The following is a 20,326-nucleotide window of genomic DNA, read 5'->3' on the forward strand; positions in this document are numbered from 1 at the left end:
TAATTTCTCTCAGCTAGGGTTTCCTTATCAGCAAAATGGTAATAATAGTATTTATCTCCATCATTGTGAGCATTGATATAATGAGGTAATGAGTTTAAAGTATTTTGCATGATTTTGGCACAGATTACTAAATATTTTATTTATTTTCCTTTATTTTCTTCCCTTTTCTTTTCTTTTTATTATTTTAAAGTTATTTTCACCCTATAAAAACCATAAAATAACCACTCCTGCAATATGTCTGGTTAACTAGCCTCTTCCATTCACCATCAAATTACCTACACGTATCAAACAAATAAAAGAACTCTCTCCTCTGGTTTTTAGAACCTTGAATGCCAGGAACGGAGAAAATTATTTTAATCTCACATCTTCCATTTATAGATAATGAAACTGAATTCCAAAGTTTAGTGATTTGTTAAAAGCACTTCAGCATGAGAGTAGAACTCATTCATTTTAAAACACAAAAGACAAAAATGGAACGAGGCTTTAACCAGTAGGGTTCAGTATATATAAGCCCTAAAGAGCGCATCGTAGGGACTCATTATGCTTGTGTTTAAATGAGTGGAATAATGAATTGATTAAAAAGAACAGATCATCCCCAAAGTGCATGATCAGGCTGATGACTAAAACAAAGTTTGGTTTCAAGACTTGGATTATTCTTCAGCTAGTTGTCAGTTAGCATGCTTGCTTGTTACCTCTTGACCAAATACCATGTTTGAGGTCAATTTGGGGAAGTTTTCAAGTTCAGAGAAGTTTCACACGCCAATTAATTGTATATCAAAACTTTGAGCTGGGCGCAGTGGCTCACACCTATAATCCCAGCACTTTGGGAAGTTGAGGCAGGCAGATCACCTGAAGTCAGGAGTTTGAGACCAGCCTGGTCAACATGGTGAAGCCTCTTCTCTACTAAAAATACAAAAATTAGCCATGTGTGGTGGCGGGCACCTGTGATCGCAGCTACTTGGGAGGCTGAGGCAGGAGAATCTCTTGAATCCAGGGGGCAGAGGTTGCCGCGAGCCTAGATCACGTCACTGCACTCCAGCCTGGGCGACAGAGGGTGAGACTTGTCTCAAACAAACAAACAAATGACAACAAAAGAACTTTGGTTACATAATTTTAGCAGAGAATTTTGCACATGACAACTTTTGACCTGTTAATGTTGCTGAAAAACAATTCTATCTGAAATTGAAAGTTGGATACAAGGGTCCAACAACATATACATTTGAAAATTACCTTATGAAGTGAAATTTTCAAAAGGAAAATTTCACTGCTTGTCAGAGCTATCTGAAGATTCAGGTGATCTCTTTTCAGGAAAGATTTTTGAAAAAAAAAAAAAAAAATTAGAGAGGAAAGGGAAGACAAATGTTTCCTGAACAATGATGTCCACACTGTGTGGCATTTGGTACTTGAATGCGTTGGTATTCATTGGATCCTACTTTCTTCATGTTGCAGTGGAACACTTCTTTTACAAGTCAGATATAAGAGATATTAAGTGTTTTTCCTATGAACACCTAGCCAGGATTCAAACCCAAGTCTGTCTGCATATTTCATACTTTACTCAATAAATCATGTTGTTATCCACATTTCAAGATTTTCTATAGGGTTAATAGATGTCCATTTATTCAATAATTCATTCAACATTTATTGAACACTGCACTTACTAAATGTCAGACTAAGAAATAAAAACAAAGGTTCTAGACAGTATGTCCAGAGTCTAGCACAGTATATGGTCACAATAGGCTGTAAAGACATATGTATTAAATTAATGAATAAAGACACTTCTGCTCTCAACTCGCTCATTATCTACCTAGAACTGCACGGTCTGATATCTGGCCACCAGCCATGTGGCTATTGAGCACTTAAAATGTGGCCAGGGTAGATAATGGTGGGCTTTAAATATAAAATACATCCCAGATTTTAAGTCTTAGCATAAAAAGAAATATAAAATATCTCATTAATGGCTTTTATATTGATTATATTGAAATTACAGTGTTTGGGGTGTATTGAATTAAATGAAACATATTAAAATCAGTTTACCTGTTCAGTTTTTTCTCTTTTAGTGTGGCTCCTAGAAAATTTAAAACTATATATGTAATTTCTTTCAATTCCCATTGGCCAGCCTTAACCTAGTGCTGTTAGGTCCTGGGGCACTTGCTTTTCTGTTTCAAGTTCATTATTAAAACTAGTTCTATTCTCTCTCTTTTATGTATGATAATAAGTTAGGTTTTAAATGCAGTTTATTTTAAATGCAATCTATGTTTGTGAGATTAGAATCAATTGTTAGAGGTTAGAAATGTTTGTATTCAGATGCAAAATAGTCCACACGCAGGCTCTACTAAAATATGACTTCCTTTAATCCCTTTCCTGGTGAGAAGCTACCACAGTTCTCCAAATATATTACTGCCAGCTATACAAGGTGAAGTCTAACCTGCGCAGCCTGATAATCAAATATTTAAGGCTGTTCAACTGCCTCTATCCCATCTCATGCTCCTGCCAACTTAGCTATCTAGATTTCCTTTCTGCAGTATAACTGGAACACAGGAATGAGGACTGTGCCTTTATTCAGGCTGTTATTTCTACTTGGAGTTTTTTGTTTGTTTGTTTGTTTGTTTGTTTGTTTGTTTGTTTTTCAAATCCAATGCCTGCCTAGTTTTCAAGGTTCAACTTATTGTTTACTTCTTGCCAAATTCCCAAACTACTATAATCCCATATAGTTTTCACTTTTCTCCGAATTCTAAGACACTAATATTCCATTTGAAAATACCTACACTTGACCGTGGGAAGGCTCTTACTTTTCTACAAATGAGTTATTACCCTTTTCTCATATTCCAAAGACTGTAAGCGGAAAATTTATAAAGAAATCACTACAACATGGAAAGGAACTCACTGTGCATTCAGGTTAGGCTTTTAAGGGTCATGTTCAGCCACATCTTTTTAACAGTAAAAGGACTAAGATGCTGAGCAGTTTATAACCCAGGGAGTGGGCAGTCACACCGGTGTGCTCTGTTCTACATAAGTAAAAGCATTCCTGCCTATAGCATCCCTTCCCTACCAAAACAGGAGAGCTGCCAAGATGCTCACTTAGAACAGTTGTTGGTTTGTGTACAAGTGTTAAGTATGGGTTTGTTCTTTTTCTTTTATATTTTTTTGAGGGAAAGAAGAAGGAAGAATGGAAGGGGACTGGAAAAGCTGTATTTATTTATAATCAAACATATCCTTATTTGATAACAGATGACCAATTAAAGCAATGTGTGAAACTTGAAAAGCATTCTGTCAAAAAGCAAAGAAATTAGTAGAGCTCATAGCAATCAGCACTTCTTGCAAACAGCAAGAGTCCCCTCTAAAGCCTTCTGTCTTGGCACTGGGGCTTTGCTAAATCGGGCTCACCATTTTGCGAGTGGGAACAATCAGCTTTGTAGGTGGTAGGGAAGTATTATAATTAAATGTCCACCCACTTTTTCCTTTCTGATGAAAGGCTCCCATGAAACTTACTAAAATAAGGGGCATAAAGATAGATGAATTTTTGATGAGTAAGTCAAAGCACCGACAAACCTGGCTTTCCATATAGAGAAAATTCTTTAATTTATAGAAAAATTTCAGGCCTAGATCATTAATACTGTCATATTTAATAACTAATATGATAAAATCCATAGGGTAACTGGAGATTTCACTGTTGTCGTTGGTAGTGATTGTAGTGCTCAGCATGAACTGACTTGCAGAAAACAAATATAATATAATTCAAAAAAAGAGTGAAATTTTTCAAAATTGATTTTAGAGAAATATTAAATGATAGCCATTTAATCATAATAACCTTTATAATAATAAATAATGCATTTATTGAATGTAATGGCATTCCTCTGAATAACAGTTATATTACCACTTTAAGGTTAGAAACTATATCTCTGAGATAGCAAAGGGCTTGAAAGATGTTATTGAATTGTCAGAAACTTTTTATGAGGGAGCTCTGGAACAGAGTCTATAGAGACTGCTTTTGATAATTAATGGTAATGGTATTTACTAAAATCACTGTGACGAATTAATTTTAAGTACTTATATGCAGTAGAGTAAGGGGCTTCTCTGCTTTACAACTGAGCTCAGACATGTATTTCAAGTCCAGTTACTAGAATCCACAAAGTCAATATTTTAGAAAGAAAAAGAAATTAAAATTAATTGATACTATGAATGTTTTCCTTCACTCAATGTGGATTTATTGGGCATGAGCTGTATAGACTTTGCCATCAGAGGAGCCTCAAAGCAATAATCCTCTCTAGAACTAATGAATATTTTTATTTTTAAGCTAAATTTCATATTTTTATCTTCCTGTTCAATAGATTTTATTGGCAGAAGCCAGTAGAGATAATGGTGCCCTAAATCACCAACAAGGTGAGATCAAAGTACTGGGGAGGATATGAACACGTATGTCATTAATTGAACACATTTGTCATTCATTGCTAATCACTATGTGAAGATGATTTTTAAAATACTCCTGACTACTTCTTACCCTTCCCCACTGTGGTTCTGTGGATCCAAGAACACAGAGTAACTGGATGCTCAAAGTAGGAAAAGTTTGCATAATAGGTACTCAGTTCAGCATAACTAAGATAAAATTAGCCACAAAGATCTAGATTCTCCAGTTACTGGCACTACCCAGGGTTTTATAACCATCATTACCCATGATCATTTTATAGTAAACTACAATAACAGATGTGGTGACACATCTGATGTCTCCTCCTGTATTATTAGTATAGTGGGACACCTCAGATGTGTCACCACCAAGGAACAGGCATGTTCAGACCAAATTCATCGTCCACTGTCTTCCTCATTCCCGTTTGTTTTTTATAATTCCCCAGATAATCTTGTTTTTCAAATTATTACCCACATACTTTTTTAATATTTCATTTTCTGATTGTGTTTAGTCCTACTTTTTACTACCTTTTTGTAAAAGTTAGACATTAACCATTATTTAAAGAGTTCCTTTAACAGCGTGGAGGTTTTCTTCAGACTTGATAGAAATCTTTAAATATGGGCTTTTTTCTCATTTAAGTCTTACTTCAACATGTTCACTGATTTTAGATTTCTCTGACAAACATGGTTGAGGTATCAAAACACAGACATGTTGATAATAGCTTTTTCTCAAAGTCATTTAGAATGTAAGACTTTCTTCCCTGCTACGTCAAATTGCCCAACTTAGGAATAAGATGAGTGTATGTGCACGTCTGTGAGGTGGGGTGGTAGGGAGCAAGGAAGTGGGGGGGGATTGGTAAATAGTCTATACAAGGAGAACTCACATTATCCTCTGAAACTGATATATTTAGGCTCTCCTATTTTCCAGGAGTCTATCATAGACACTTCTGTCTCAATGTTTGTAGTAAATTAATGAATTAATGATGATTTTCTCTGTTGCTTTGGTTAGGAAGATCCTTTCAAAAAAAGATTTTTCTGGGAGATAAATGCAGTACTTTTTCTTCTTCTTCATGAGATAAACACACACACACACACACACAGAGAGAGAGAGGGAGAGAGAGAGAAAGAGAAAGAGAGAAACAACCTAGTGTGCAAGCAGTATGCCTAAAAATCATTTTTATTTTCTCCTGTTATAGGAAACTATAAGTCTGTAAGTCTCTCAGTTGAAAAAAAATTTTGTTACATCATAGAATTTAAGAAACTTGGAATGACCTTAGATATTATCCTAACTTTCATTTTATAGATAAAGCAAATGAAACCCTGAGAAGAGTAGGGGCCACAAATACTTTGCTATTCCTTCTGTTGAGAAATGTAGTCTCGCTGCTCCCTTTTCCTGTGTCTGGGCAGGCTCTGTAATTGGTTTGACCAATAGAATACAAATGACAACTTCAACTTCCTAATTCTTGCTTGCATTTGGGACTTCTCATCTCAGAACCCAACCACCATGCTGTGAAAAGCTGAAGCTACATGAAGAAGCCATGTATTGATGCACCAGTCAACAACCACAGCTAAGCCCCCAGCTGACAGTTAACACACTTCCAGTCATGTGAATATGCCATTTAGCATGTCCGGACTAGGCCAACCTTTGGCAGGCTCCATTCCCTGCCAATATCTGACAGCAAGCACATGAGAAACCTTAAGCAAAAATTGCCCAGCTCTTCCCAGTCAACCCATAGATTAGTGAGAGATAACAAATAGTTGCTTTAAATTTCAGGATGGTTTGTTATATAGTAAAAGCTCATCAGAAATGAAGGTGACTTAGACCAAAGCTTCTAAGCATTAGCAGAGTGAAAACCAGAACTCAAATATCACCCCAAACCTCGTATAATCTCATTATAATGTGTTAAGGTAACAAGTCGAGTTAAGTGAGATCCAGCTTCAGTCTCCCAATAGTTCATAATTCCAAAAGATTTTATTCTTTCAAAATTCACATGGAATGCAGAATTTCCAAAATTCTTAAACTTTAAAACAAATTCTTAGAGCTGTGTCTACATAACAGTAAACCATCATTTGGTATAAGGTAGCATTCCCAAGTGTTCCTCGAAGGTAGTGTCTTAGTAATGTGCCATGAAAGAAAGAGAGATAAGCTGATTTAATTTGTTTAAATTAAATTAAAGAGGTCTCTTTGCTTCAGGAATTTTCAAGAACGTAAATTTTCCAAGAGGAGCTATAGATAGCACTTATTTTCCTAAAATTGTTCGACCAAGGCACCCTTCTTCATCAAAAAACTAAACTGAGAAATAAGAGGAATTCAATTTTGTCAGCATAAATCAAGTTTTGCTTTCAGAGGATTTCATAAAAAGAAGTTGTTTTCATAATTTGGTGTGTCTTCAGCTTAGAGAACACATTTTTAGATAACACTTTCATGACTGTCAAGGACTATGCTTAGTTATGTCTTTTACAATCTGTTCCCATTGCTTCCCCCCTTACTTTTAACATTCTTTTGTGTGTACAGTTAATAAATCTTTCTGGAATGTGTAGATGAAGGCATAAATAAAAGCAGATAAATAATAAATAATTCAATTAATTAAAAATTATCCTGAAATGTTTCATTAACAATGTCAATGACTATGAAGGGGCCCAAAGGGGCCCAAAGGTTTTTGAGTCAACCCCTCATTTAGTTTAATAACCTGGAAATTAGCTCCAACTCTAATTAGCTTGGTTTGGGTTTTATATCTTTACATCTAAGGTCAATTGAAATTGTAACACTTGCCATATCTAACAGAGTTCTTGGGAAATTCAAAGGAGATTTCAAAGTTGGAGGCAGAACAGTTTTGGGCTACAAAAATTGCAGTAATCATGTATTCATCCACTCCTTTCATTTTCTAGTTCTGGAGATTGAGATCCGGAAAGAGAGTTTATAGTGCAAACGCTAGCTGCATTGGAAACCTCCTCCCTGTGGATCCACGTTAAAGATGTTAGGAAAGTCCTCTTTTTCAGTAGATGTTATATTGAATGGTGTGATTCTAATTCACGTGCTGATTATTAGAGAGACGATTTACAAGCATTTGGGCCACAAAAACATATTTCACCACAGAATTCATGACTGGTATAGGAAGGTGTGGCAGTCAAGACATTTAATAACCCATATGGCATGGCCACTGACAACCAGAGTAGACACCAGCCATAAACAACTGGTGCAGCCATGCTGATGAGTATGAGCCATACTGAATATCATCTCAGCTCTATGGATCTAGTAAATAACATTTCCCACTTCTTGCCACTGGTTTGTGGCCTTGCGAATACTGTGATGTTATTTGTATTAGAAATTCCTCCATTCAGGCTGTCTCTTAAATATACTTGTGTTATTGATATCCATAATACAGTAAGTTCTATTATCTCTCTCCTGGGAAGCGATCAGCATTTCACAGCTCCTTCAGCAATATGCCATCCTGCTCCAAAAATCATGGTGCATTCCCGTGTCTCTAGTTTCCAAGCAGAGAGAATAATAGTTTTATTGTCTTCTTTTGCCCCTGTGGGGACATGAGCCAATTCACTACCCCTACTTACTTATTCCTGGATATCTCTACCCTGTATATTCCTATATTCTTGTTCTGTAGTCATGCTACATAGTTAAATACGACTTGAAAGGCTGACAGAGTAATGCAGTTACAAAAAGACGGCAGAGAAATAATAAAATAATATGTGACAGAGTATTTGATATTTTTAAGTCAGAATGGGAAGAAAATATTTGTAAGGATAAATCAAAGTATCTGCATTTAGCCAGTTCCTTTGTGAAGCTCTAATAAAATATGTATTAAAAAAAAAAAGACAAGCCAATGTGGAGTGATCTATACATTCGGACATATACACCTTCATATTACTTTGGCCAGACTCTGCTGTATTTGTAACATGGTGTCAAAAGATTTTATCTGGGTACAATTCAACCATAAATGGAGAATGGGAGCCTCATTCTCCTGGACTTTAGTGAGTTACAATTCTAGCATGCTTACCTCTACAAGCCTGCTGGTGTGTTCATGAAATATCGCAGCATATTCTTTTATTTCCTTTTCCCGGCCATTCTTAGCAGCTTCGATGAGAACCAAAAGAGGGACTGTCGTATCCAAGAAAGAGTCTGACACATGATCTATAATAGCCTTGCGGAGCTGAGAAGAAATGAAAAATTCAGGGTTTTTTTTTCCAGAAAATAGTTCACTGTGTTTCCTTTTCTTACAATTTCAGTAGTTACACAACTCATTTTATTCATTTTTGCACAATTCCTAAAATCACAATACTTAAGGATATATAAGAATGTCCCTTAAGAAACTAAAAAACAAAATATCCAGGCAAAGAAAAATCATCTAGCAATAGTTCCTTTCCTCTCAAAAGTAATTTTTCTTAAGTTGTTTTTAACCTGGAAGTGAGTTAAAAATGGTAATACTTTCTTTTTGCTCAAAGAAATTGTGCTATTAGAATATTTATGTGTGTGTACAAATAACATTGTACATCTTGTATTTTCATAATTACAAATTATAGAATGTTTTCTACCTTGTTGGAGGAACTGATAATAAATTCTGATTAGCTAAATTGTAGACTTCATAGTAATTAAGCCAAGTTAGATCACCGATTATGCCAGTTGATAACAGATTAATAGAGCAAGAAGAATAATAAATGAGTTTGATGTCCAATTTTCCCCATTTGCATTCATTGTTCTTGCCCTCACACCTTAAATTATTAAACAACTATAACATTCTGCTACAATTAGTTCTTTTAAATTAGATTACATGTAAGCTTATTAATGACTATTAGGCAATTACTCTAGTCAGCAGATATTTTCTGAGATTTAAAACTGCACTGAAAAATTAATTCATTGTATTTATATAATATCGAATCTTTAAAGATCATAATATCAGGCCGGGCACAGTGGCTCATGCCTGTAATCCCAGCACTTTGGGAGGCCAAGGCAGGTGAATAATGAGGTCAGGAGTTCAAGAACAGCCTGGCCAACATGGTGAAACCCCGTCTGTACTAAAAATAAAAAAATTAGCTGGGCATAGTGGCAGGCCCCTGTACTCCCAGCTACTTGGGTGGCTGAGGCAGGAAACTCACTTGAACCCAGGAGGAGGAGGTTTCAGTGAGCTGAGATTGCACCACTGCATTCTAGCCCGGGCGACAGAGTGAGACTCCATCCGCTCCCCCCCACAAAAAAAAAAAAAACATAATATCCTGAAATGTTTCATTAACAATGTAAATGACTATAAATGGGCCCAAAGGTTTTTGAGTCAATCTCTTCATATAGTTTAATAACCTCTGTACAATAAAACAAAAAGATAAATAGCTATCAGACAGAAAAATGTAATTTTTCTGTGAAAGTTATATTTTAGAATATTTTTTTAAACCAATAGTCTAGTTTTAGATTACTTGGGAACGAATAATAATACATTTTGGGAGAGCTGAATGATAGAGCTACATAGAAAGTACTGTCTTCTATAATGATCATAGAATAATAAATCCGTAATAATTACAGGTTTCTGGAAGAAAAATATCTCTGCCCAAAATAGTGAGTTTGCTCAGAAGCATCGTGAAATTCTCTGACTATCAACAATTTAAGAAAGGCTTCAGGAAGTTCCCCAAGGAAGGATTCTGCTTAGTATGCAGAAAGGCAAATTACTAGTGGCAACTAATTAATATTTACTGAGCATGTATTAGGACAAAGTAAGAGTGCTAAGGGGTTACAAGGCAAAGGGGAGACCTTAACTGAGTGAATAATGGGTTTGCTGTCTATAGGAGGTACATCAGGGAAGTCAGGCATAAGGTCACAAATTTATCTGAGCTGGGAACTACAGGTTGTGTAAGTTTCAGATACTGAAGAGAAAAGTAGAGATTCCTTCTAATTTCTCAGAGTGGGGGCATTTTTTTAATGATTATCCTCCCCTTTATTCTTTTCTTCTTTCCTTCATAATTGGGACATGTAGATTATTCTTTTCTTCTTTCATTCTAATTGAGACATGTAGAAGGAAAGCTCAGATGAAATCTACACTAGAGATAGTGGCCCCATGAAGGGCCAGCATATGGGAACTAACTCAAGCGGAGAGTGTGGATGAGACCATATAGAGTGAAGAGACCCACAAAGGACCTCTTAGGAAACATTACCATTTACAGGAATCACGATTAAAGAATAGGGCCTAAAAAGAGACTGAGATAATAGCCAAGAAACAAAGAGACAAATTACCAACAACTAAAAGACAAACTTTCAAATATATCTCTGTGTTAGTGCTCTTCAAATGTAGTTATCCTACCAAACTAACTACAATATTCACATCATGGACTTGTTAAATCTTCTCTTCCGTGTAAATGATTTCATTCAATTCAGTAAATATTTCTGGAAACCATTTCCTCACCTTTCTACCAAGAGAAAGGTATTGAAGGAAATGTTAAGATGGAAATTCATGATCCCTTATAATCTAGTAGAAGAGTGAATATTACAGTAATACATTAAAAATTACAATAAAGAAAAACTCAGAGACTGACAGCAAAAAAAAAGAGTCAAATTTTAAAGATAAATTAAATTTTTTTAAAAAAGGAATGAGACTTGTTCCTTGGGCTTGAATACTAAGAGGTTATTGATAAACTTGGTAACAGCAGTTTCAGTGGAAAAGTGGGGTGAAGAGTCCTATTGCTATGGTTCGAAGAGTGAATGAGAGATAAGGCGGTAAAAACAGTGAGTATAAACTCCTGTTTTTAATAATTTGATTGTGACATGAAGAAGCAAGACTTGGTATTTACTACTCTGAGATATATGTTTAAAGAGTGACTGTTTTTCATATAAAGGACTTCACTATAATTTCCCATCTGCAACTATAGCCAAAAAGTCTTATTACTCCCCTTTGCTTTGCTGGAAATACATATTGATTTATTGCCAAAGCAAGAATAAGAGGTGAAAAAGAACTATTGTCTCACATTGTGCCAACCTTTGTCATCTTTTCATCCCATGACGGAAGGAAATGCCCAGAAATCAGTGACTTGAGCTGGATGTGAATGAAACCTTTAGGAGCTAGCACATGGTCAGAGGTAGGGAGGTATCTCTCCCACCGAAATCATCTTAATCCATGCAAAAAACAAAGTGTAACTAATTGAACCAACCCACAAAATCCTCAACAGTCCCTGTCTAACTTGCTGGTTCCTGACCCTTTACCTTCACTATTATGAACTACATTATAGACTTTTGGTGCCTTATATCTCATCCTCTGGATCTATCTCTGATTTCAGCTTTTGCTGGGGGGAACAGTTCCATGTCCTCTAAAGACATTCCATGCTTCTTGTGTGCCTTCCCTGTGTCTCTTTGTTATTCTGTCTCAGGGCCTGTTCCAAGTCTCTGTGAAGTTCTCAACCCAGCATAAACACTGCCTGGAAGTTCTTCACTGTCCACACCACTGGGGGAAACCCTCAACCTATGGGGATAGGAACCACCGCATAAAATTCCTAGCCTCCATCCATTAGTCAGACAATTCCGGGAAACATTCTGTTAGTTCTCAGAGAGCCTCAAGCTCTCACTGCCTACAGCGGCAATCTCAATAGCATATCATTTCCTCTTTCCCTGCCTCGCTTTTCATGTTCTATAACAGTTGCTTCCAGGAATCACCTCCTAAATAAATGACCTGCACTAAGGTCCTAGTTTTAGTCACTGCTTTTAGGAAAACCCACCTAAACAGGTACTTTTGTCTGGTACTAATGTTGTTTGATCATGCACCAAGCAAGAGACTCCAATGTCTTATGTAAATTACTCATTGCTAATTATACTCTACTACCTTGGCTCTGTAAATCACTGGGTTTTGTTCTGCCATGTCCTGAATTATACTCACTGTAAAAGAGGAATTATTATGAGATAGGACTAGAAATGTAGGTAGGGACAAGATGTGAAAGGACTAGAATGTTATGCTAAGCAATTTTTGTTACATGTTCTGACATATTCATATGGGATTGTTTTCATTAAATTGTACAGTCATATATACCTACATAAAATAGCAAAGTAGCCTCTATCTTATTTATTTCCATATTATTTTCCTGCCCAGTGGCACAATGCATTCCTTTCAGTTGGGTGATACACAAAAAGTTTAAAGAAGAATCCAATATGCAAATATAGAAATAGAAGCCAAAGCACTAAAACCTGAAGTTAGTGGGAGGCCAATAGGAATTACAGGTACACACTTTCAATAAATACCTGTTTGTGGCCAGGCATGAGAGATGTTAGAACAAAACCAAACTGAGGTGCTTTTCATCTTTTCTCACTACAGTTTAATAAAAGGCTTTGAGACATCAATTTTTCTATTTCCTACTGATGTAAGTGGTTTGGAATCTGAAAATAATATATATCCCTACAATTGAAGCCCAAAGTGAAAGTCCTGTGTGAAAAGTCTAAAAAAGCCCCACCATCCCCACCAAGTAAGGGAACAGAAAGAATGAAATTGTGAGGGGAAGGGGAATGGAAAGGGGAGAAAGTGTTTCAGAAAGGAATCATCCTCAGGGAAACAGAAAAACACATTTAGATTAAAATATTTTAAATTAAAATATTGTATTAAATTTTAATAAATTAACAGTACTTAAGTTTTAATAAATATTTTAAATTAAAAGAAATTTTAATTTAAATCAAATAGCAAAATGTGATTTTCAAAGCTTGGAATTAAATCAGCTAATAATTATTTCACTGTGTATGTACTATGTAAGTTTAGTGAAACTTGTCTCTTGTGGATACACAATGTCATTTGATGATAAGGATGATGACCAGGAGGTATAAAAGCCTACATATTTTTTTCTGAGTGGTGAACTGGTACTATGCAACATGGAAGAGAGATGGACCTAACAAATCAGAAACTCAGCGACTAAAGAATTAATCAAGTTTTTGTTTTGTCTGTTTTTACCAAAATCCCATTTGACATACTTCATCTTTACTTTGATATTTATGAAATAAAAGACATTTTTTCTTAATATACACAAATACAAATTTTAGCCTGCCTTTAGTGAAATCAAATATATTTTTTAGTATGTGTAGTAAAATAGAAATAAGATACATTTGTTGCTTAAATTTTTTTAATAAAGTAAAGGATGTTTAAAAAGTCTTCTTCCTTTTATTGAGAGAGTTGCAATAGGTATACAGTTTTCAAATGAATGATGGAAAAGGAGGCTAAAGAAAGAAGAAAATTTAACTTTAAAAAGACATTTAAAACAAATAATAAAGAAAATAACATATGATGGTAAAATCAGTATATTAGGCACTGGGAGGTTCTGAAAGTGAATAGGCCATAATCCCTAGACCCTGGTGTGGTGATTACACATATGGGCTGGGGTTGGATGCACCTGGGCTAGAACTGTGTCTCTATCACTTAGCTGGGTGATGTTTGCTATGTCAACTCATTTTGGGGGACAAAGATAACAATACCATGGCATTATTTATTGTTTTAGGAATAAAAATCAATAATGTAATGAATATGCTTGGTAGGGAGCTTTGCAAAGCATTTAGTAAATGAGAGATGTTGTCATAACTATCATCATAAGGACTTAAAATGCAGTGGGAAGAAAACTGATTACAAAAGGAAAAAATAGAAGAATATAATCATTGCTGTAATCGAAGTGCACATGCTGTAAGTGTTCCAGGAAGAAAAAAGTCCATTCCAGCTGGTGAAAGCAGCAAAGGTTTCATGGAAGCAATAGCATTTACACTACTCTGGAATTTAGTTGCTTATGAGTTGGGGTTGTGTGTAAGGAGAGTGAGTGGAGAGGGCATCAAGCTGTACAAGTCATATGTACAAAGATGCAAGTGTATTTGAGCGGGAAGTGATGCAAATTCTAGTAAATAACAAGTAGATTCTTTCATCAGAAAACAAGTTAATGTGGGCCAGGCGTGGTGGCTCACACCTGTAATCCCAGCACTTTGGGAGGCTGAGGTAGGCAGATCACGAGGTCAGGAGTTCGAGACCAGCCTGGCCAACATGGTGAAACTCCATCTCTACTAAAAATACAAAAAGAAGTAGCAGGGTGTGGTGGCATGCAGCTGTAATCCCAGCTACTCAGGAGGCTGAAGCAGGAGAATCACCTGAACCTGGGAGGCGGAGGTTGCAATGAGCCGAGATCACACCACTGCACTCCAGCCTGGGCGGTACAGGGAGACTCTGTCTCAAACAAAAACAAAAAAAAAAAGAGAGAAAAGAAAACAGGTTAATGTGTTGGTGTGATGAGGAAGACACAACACTGAGAAGGAGAGCTGAAGGAAAAGGAACATTAAGAATAATGGGGATTAAGTCAGGGCCAAATCACAGAGAACCTAGAACACCAAGCCAAGAACATTTGTCTTTGTTCTCTAGTAAAACAGGCAAGAAAGTCACAGAGGAAGAAGATTGAAACAAATAAATACTCTCGCCTCCTAGAACATTCCATCTTGATGTCCTCAAATCTATAATTCGCTTCTCCTCAGATATTTCTAAGCAATCTCTGTCATTCCTCTTGGAAGAAATCCAATCACCCTCTGAACTGAAGCTGAAATGTTTCTGCATTACTGATAGGCCATGGTTAAGAAAGGGGATAAGGATGAATGGGCAGGAAGATGGGCTCTGCTTATTTTTTACTAAAAAAATTTTTAAAAGATAAAACCAGTTCTAAAGCAAACAATGAACACTATATACTCCAAAGAAAAACATGTAAAGGGCAGTGCTTTCTCTTTCCTGTGAGAAGAACTATATGTGAGATGCTTACAACAACTGTTGGATAAACTTCTTAAGAATAAGAAGTAGAGATAACTTATATTGCTGTTTTAATTAACTATGACTTCTACCAAAAATGTAAAGATCAGAATGAAAAAATAAAGTACTAGGGGGAGGGTAATTGAGGATAATGAGAAAGAATCATAGCAACTAACTTCATCAAAACAGAAGATCATGGAGGTGTCCAAAGATAGTGTCTAACAATTCCATCCATTCCTGTACACACATACCACTTCTCCTACAACAGATAGAGCTTCTGCCTACTCCTATTGAACTAGGACAGGGTTTTTGACTGTTTTTGACTTACGGATTATAGAGAAAATAGCATTCTCTGACTTTGGAGCTAAGGCAGTAAGAATGCTTGTCAGCTTCCATCTCCCTTTTCTTGGCAACTTGAAACAGCATGAAAGAGATCTAGGCTACCCTGCTAGAGATTGAAGCCACATGGAGGGGCCCTAAAACATTAGGCACCGTATCGAGAGAGGGAACAGGAAGAAGCACTGAGGTTCCAAACATCAAGTCCCAAATCTAGCCATAGTTGCCATTTGACTGCCACTACGTGGAAAACCACAAGTAAAAACAATACAGAAAACGACCCCGCTGACACCCAGCCAACCCAAGACATTGTGAGATGCAAATATGGTTGCTATTGTTTGTGGTGGTTTGTTAAACACTGATAGAAAATTGAAACAATGGAGATGTTAACCTGTGAAACCATACAGAATGTTAATACCTTCAGAGCACAGCAGTTTTCTATAAGATAGGAGTATCTTCTTACTATGAAGAACAGTATTAGTAATCCCCAATGCTATTTCTATATCTCACTGATGGTAGTGAGGTGGAAATACAAGTAGGATTGCAGTATAAAATACAAGATGCTCAGTTACATTTGAATTTCAGATGAACAACTTTTTAAATATAAGTATGTACCATACAATATTTGGGACATAATTATAACCAAACCATGTTTGTTGTTCATCTGAAATTCAAATTTAACTGGGTGCCTTGTGCTTTTATTTGCTAAATCTGGTAATTCCACACACAAGTAATTGCATTTTCTTGACTTTATTTAGAAAAATAATAATTCTAAAATCTTTGGAAGTATAAATGTAGATTAGCTCTTTATGCATAATGTTGTTGAAGGCAATATAGAGGGAAAAGGCACGAACGAGAGACACAATCATTGAGAGCTCATAGAAACAACTTTTCTGAGTCCTAGGTGAAGCAGATGGGGTAGAAATCCTTAAGACGATGGGGAATAGAGATCATTCCACGAAAGGGGAGGATGGCTCTGAGGATATAAATTTCTGAGTCCTGGTACAGGTTCTGACTCAGTGCCCCACCCTCTTAGGCAGGTCACCTCACCACACTGGCCTGCTTTCTCATTTGCATCTTAAGACAGGTTGTGCTAAGTTGCTTCTGACTCTTACATTCCATGATTACAAGTGTTAATGGTAGAAACAGAATTCACATTAAGGGCATAAAGTTGAGAAACTGAGATTTTCACAGACTTGAACATTATGTTTTTATGCAGCTATTATTAACCGGCTGGAGATCCCTATTTATTCCATTTCCAAATCTACGTCCAAATTAAAAGATTGCTTAGCCATTTTACTAAATCTTGCCATTAAACTACGATAATATATTGCATTAAAAGCTCATAGTTGAAAAGCTTTTTCTCCCTTTTGATGAGTTAATGATGACCAAGTTAAAATGGTGCATGAGAAAGAACTCTGGTTATTGAACAGAGGAAAGGAATGAAGAGCAAATGTCTTTGAAAATAGCTAAGTCTTCCTATTTCTGGAAAAATGTTTAACTTGTGGCATAATACTAGACTTATAAATTGTTTAATGAAATTCTTTCTAATCCCATGTTCCTGATGACTTAAGGTTAAAAAGAAGCCTTAACTTTTACAAAAACTAATTTTTGAAGTATCATGAAAAAAATGGAAGGAGGAATGGGTAGTGTCTCTGAATTACTTACTAATTAAGCATTTGGATTTAAGCATTGGGATGATGAACTCTGATGTAATAGAATTAATTGATCAACATTCCCTAAAAACTTGCTATGGGTCAGGCACTTACATGCATTTTATTGATTCCTCACAGCCCTATTGCATATTATTAATTTCATTTTATAGATTCAAAGCTCAGAGAGCTGAAATATGTGCCCAAGATCTCACAACCGATGAGGACAGAACCAGAATTTGAATGTAATTCTGTCTGATAAGGCACACATTCTTTCTCTGCTTTGTGTTTGCCACAAAAAACATTTGAGGTATGAATATATAAATGTGGAAAGTATATATTTACTCTTCTTTTTCCTGTTCTAAATTAGTTTGAAAGGAACAAAACAAGAAATAAATATGCCTGCAATGAGTAACAGTTTCATTTAGCCCCTATGTTTCTGACTCCATATCTCTCTCTTCCCTCACCTGTCTGCGAAGGTCTCTTGTCTTCTTACACATGTTGTCTAAAGCAATATTCAGGGTATTACTCCTTTCTTTTTTTCCAGCCTGCAAAGAAGAAAAAATGACATAAGAAATGGTATCAATTAATCTTTATCACTTAGCAATTTGCTTTCTAAATTTCCTGAAAATAACAGCTTGAAATTCAAGAATAGTTTTCAAAACTGCTATATTATATATGATTCATGAGCATTTCACTTAAGACTAAGTAGAATGGTGATTAAAGCTCACATTATTTTCATCTTTATGCTTCTGTAATATTTCCGATACGGAGTTAGGTTGTATTCAGTGTGACAGTAGGCAGAGCATTATCTTCATGAAATTCTGATCTTCATTTTTAACAAGTCAAATCTTAAATCACTAAGCATGCAATTAGCTTAAAAGCATTAGATGCCCAATTTGTCAACTTCTGTGGGAGTTTTTGAAGTCATTTCCATGGTGTATTGTGTAAGTTATGCAGAGCCATATTGGAGTTTTGCTAAACATTAAATAAAATATGCAGTGCAAATTCATACAATTTGCAAAAGTTGACCACAAAACTTTAGCTGACAATATTCCAAGAACAAATTGTTTTAAGAACTGGACGCTGTTTTTGGCTCTTTAAGATAATTTGTGCAACACCTTTTTATTCTTTGAGCAGAACAGCTCTCTGTTATATCCTTAACCTAAATCTTTAGGCTATTAAGCACACAGAGAGTCACCTTGGTTGGTATTTTCTACATATTATTTTTGTGCAAGACAACTGGATTAAATCTAATCATACTTTTTGCAGTGATATCTCACATAAAAGAGATTGGAAAAATCATTATGTGATTCACCTCTAGGAAAATTGCTGCTGTTTAAATTAATAAACTGAAAAGGGCTCTTGAGAGGAGACCTTGAAAATCAGGAAGGCAAGTTTAAGCAGCTGATAACTGAAGGGGGTTATAGCACGAACTCAATGAAAAAGGACACTGAGGCCAAGTATAAACCATGAGGAAGCATGTCTGACACTTTCCCCAATGACTAAACTCATATATAAACCCATACCCTGCAGTGGACTCCCTAACAAGAAATTCAAAACCTCTCTATACTCTGTCCTAACCAACTTTTTTACTCTTATGTACTGCTATATACTCTCCTTTACAGTAGCAATATTCCTATAATTTTCTGTCTCTTCTCCCCAGTTCTTACACGTAATGTACATTTGCTTTCAGAGATCATCTTCTAAAACAACACCTACTGAAGTCCTATCTACTCCTCACTGGTTTCTACAGGGAGTTCTTCCAACAACCCTGCTCAAAAGTAAACTCTCACTTTTCCTTTTTCCAACAGCATTTTGAATGTTTTTCAATATAATCATTTTATTTATGTCCATCCCCCTTATAATACTGTTAGAATCTTGATATTAGCAAATATATCTTAATTTTTTTCTATTCCTGATAGTAACTTACATAGGACTTATTGAATAGAATTGACTAGATTATAAATGAACAATTTAATTCAAAACACAACATAGTTTGATTAGAAGCCTACTGTTTTCCAGGAAGGTGTCATTCTAGAGACTCTGGAGGAGATTTTAGCATTTAGCCCTCAAGGCACAGCTAAAGTTCTCTATGAGCTGAGGTTGCTGGTATCTACCTCAGCCTCAGGTCAACCTATATTTTCCCAGCAGCAGTGTTACTGATATTTAAAGTGTGAAAAATGACCATCATTGGAGATCATTCGATACACTGCAAGATATCTGGCATTCGTGGATCCAGGTCTGCTAAATTCAATACCAAATCTGGTGCACTGTGACAGCCAAAAATTGGCACCACATATGTCCAGCTGCCTCCTATAGGGAGACACAGTAGAAGGCCAGTAAGTCTTTACCATGTTTTAGTTTCTTATAAAGAGATTGTGGAATGTGTACACCATGGAAACTGTGTCTAGGGAAGAGAGAAGTAAGAAAAGGGAAACAGGAGAGATTTGGTTATGTTATTATTATAAGCACTAATAACATTCTGGATATCAGAGCAATGGCAGCAATTACGCAGATGAAAGTTGTGGCTACCTTCACAGCTCCTACCCAGCATTCTCTATGCTAGCACTGGGGAATTATGAAGAGCTAACTCATGACTATATAGGACAATGGCATAAACAGATACACAATGAGCTCTCAGACAGTTTCTAATTTTACCTAAAGAACCCAGTCCTTGTTCTCTAGTTCCATGCAGTGTTTGCTCTTGGTTGTATCGCTTTCCACTTCATGAAAGCAGAGATAATAAAAAAGAGGCAGAAGTGGGACAGACAAAGAGACTTCCTACACACACACACGCACACACACATACCTACATACACACACACAGTATCAGGAATAATATGGGAGACTCCTGTTGTGTTGGCTGTAAAAACCCGCTAGCTTCTGTGGTGTGATTCATCAGAACAACGAAAAGATGTCAGCTTTCTCAGAGCTAGCAGCAGAAGCATACCAAACTTTAAATAAAGGATGACACGAGGTGACAGCACAAAGAGATTCAATAGGAACTATAAAAATTATTCCCTAATTTCTACCCAGAGCTTAACCCTACTTTAAAATGTTTCACTGGGTCAAAGATATTTCGTTGTCTAGGTAATAATAAACAGTCCCTATCATGACAGGAAGTTTAAAGGTCTCCCTTCTTGCCTTTTTCTCCCTCGATCCGCTATCCTCAACCACAATCACCTTTCTTCTTTTTCACCG

General features: G+C 36.1%; 1 protein-coding gene across 1 annotated transcript in view; it reads right to left on the reverse strand.

Annotated features, from left to right (window-relative positions):
- CTNNA3 (catenin alpha 3) overlaps positions 1 to 20,326 on the reverse strand; it is a 1,859,096-nt gene that overhangs the window by 903,029 nt on the left and 935,741 nt on the right. The window contains exons 8-9 of the mRNA XM_032138296.2: positions 17,590 to 17,670; positions 8,415 to 8,567 (exon numbers count right to left, since the gene is read on the reverse strand). Coding sequence (XP_031994187.1) covers positions 8,415 to 8,567; positions 17,590 to 17,670 — 234 coding nt within the window. The remainder of the gene's footprint in view (positions 1 to 8,414; positions 8,568 to 17,589; positions 17,671 to 20,326) is intronic.

The sequence above is a fragment of the Hylobates moloch genome, unplaced genomic scaffold (genome assembly GCF_009828535.3).
Source record: "Hylobates moloch isolate HMO894 unplaced genomic scaffold, HMol_V3 SCAFFOLD_3, whole genome shotgun sequence".
Lineage (NCBI taxonomy): Eukaryota > Metazoa > Chordata > Mammalia > Primates > Hylobatidae > Hylobates > Hylobates moloch.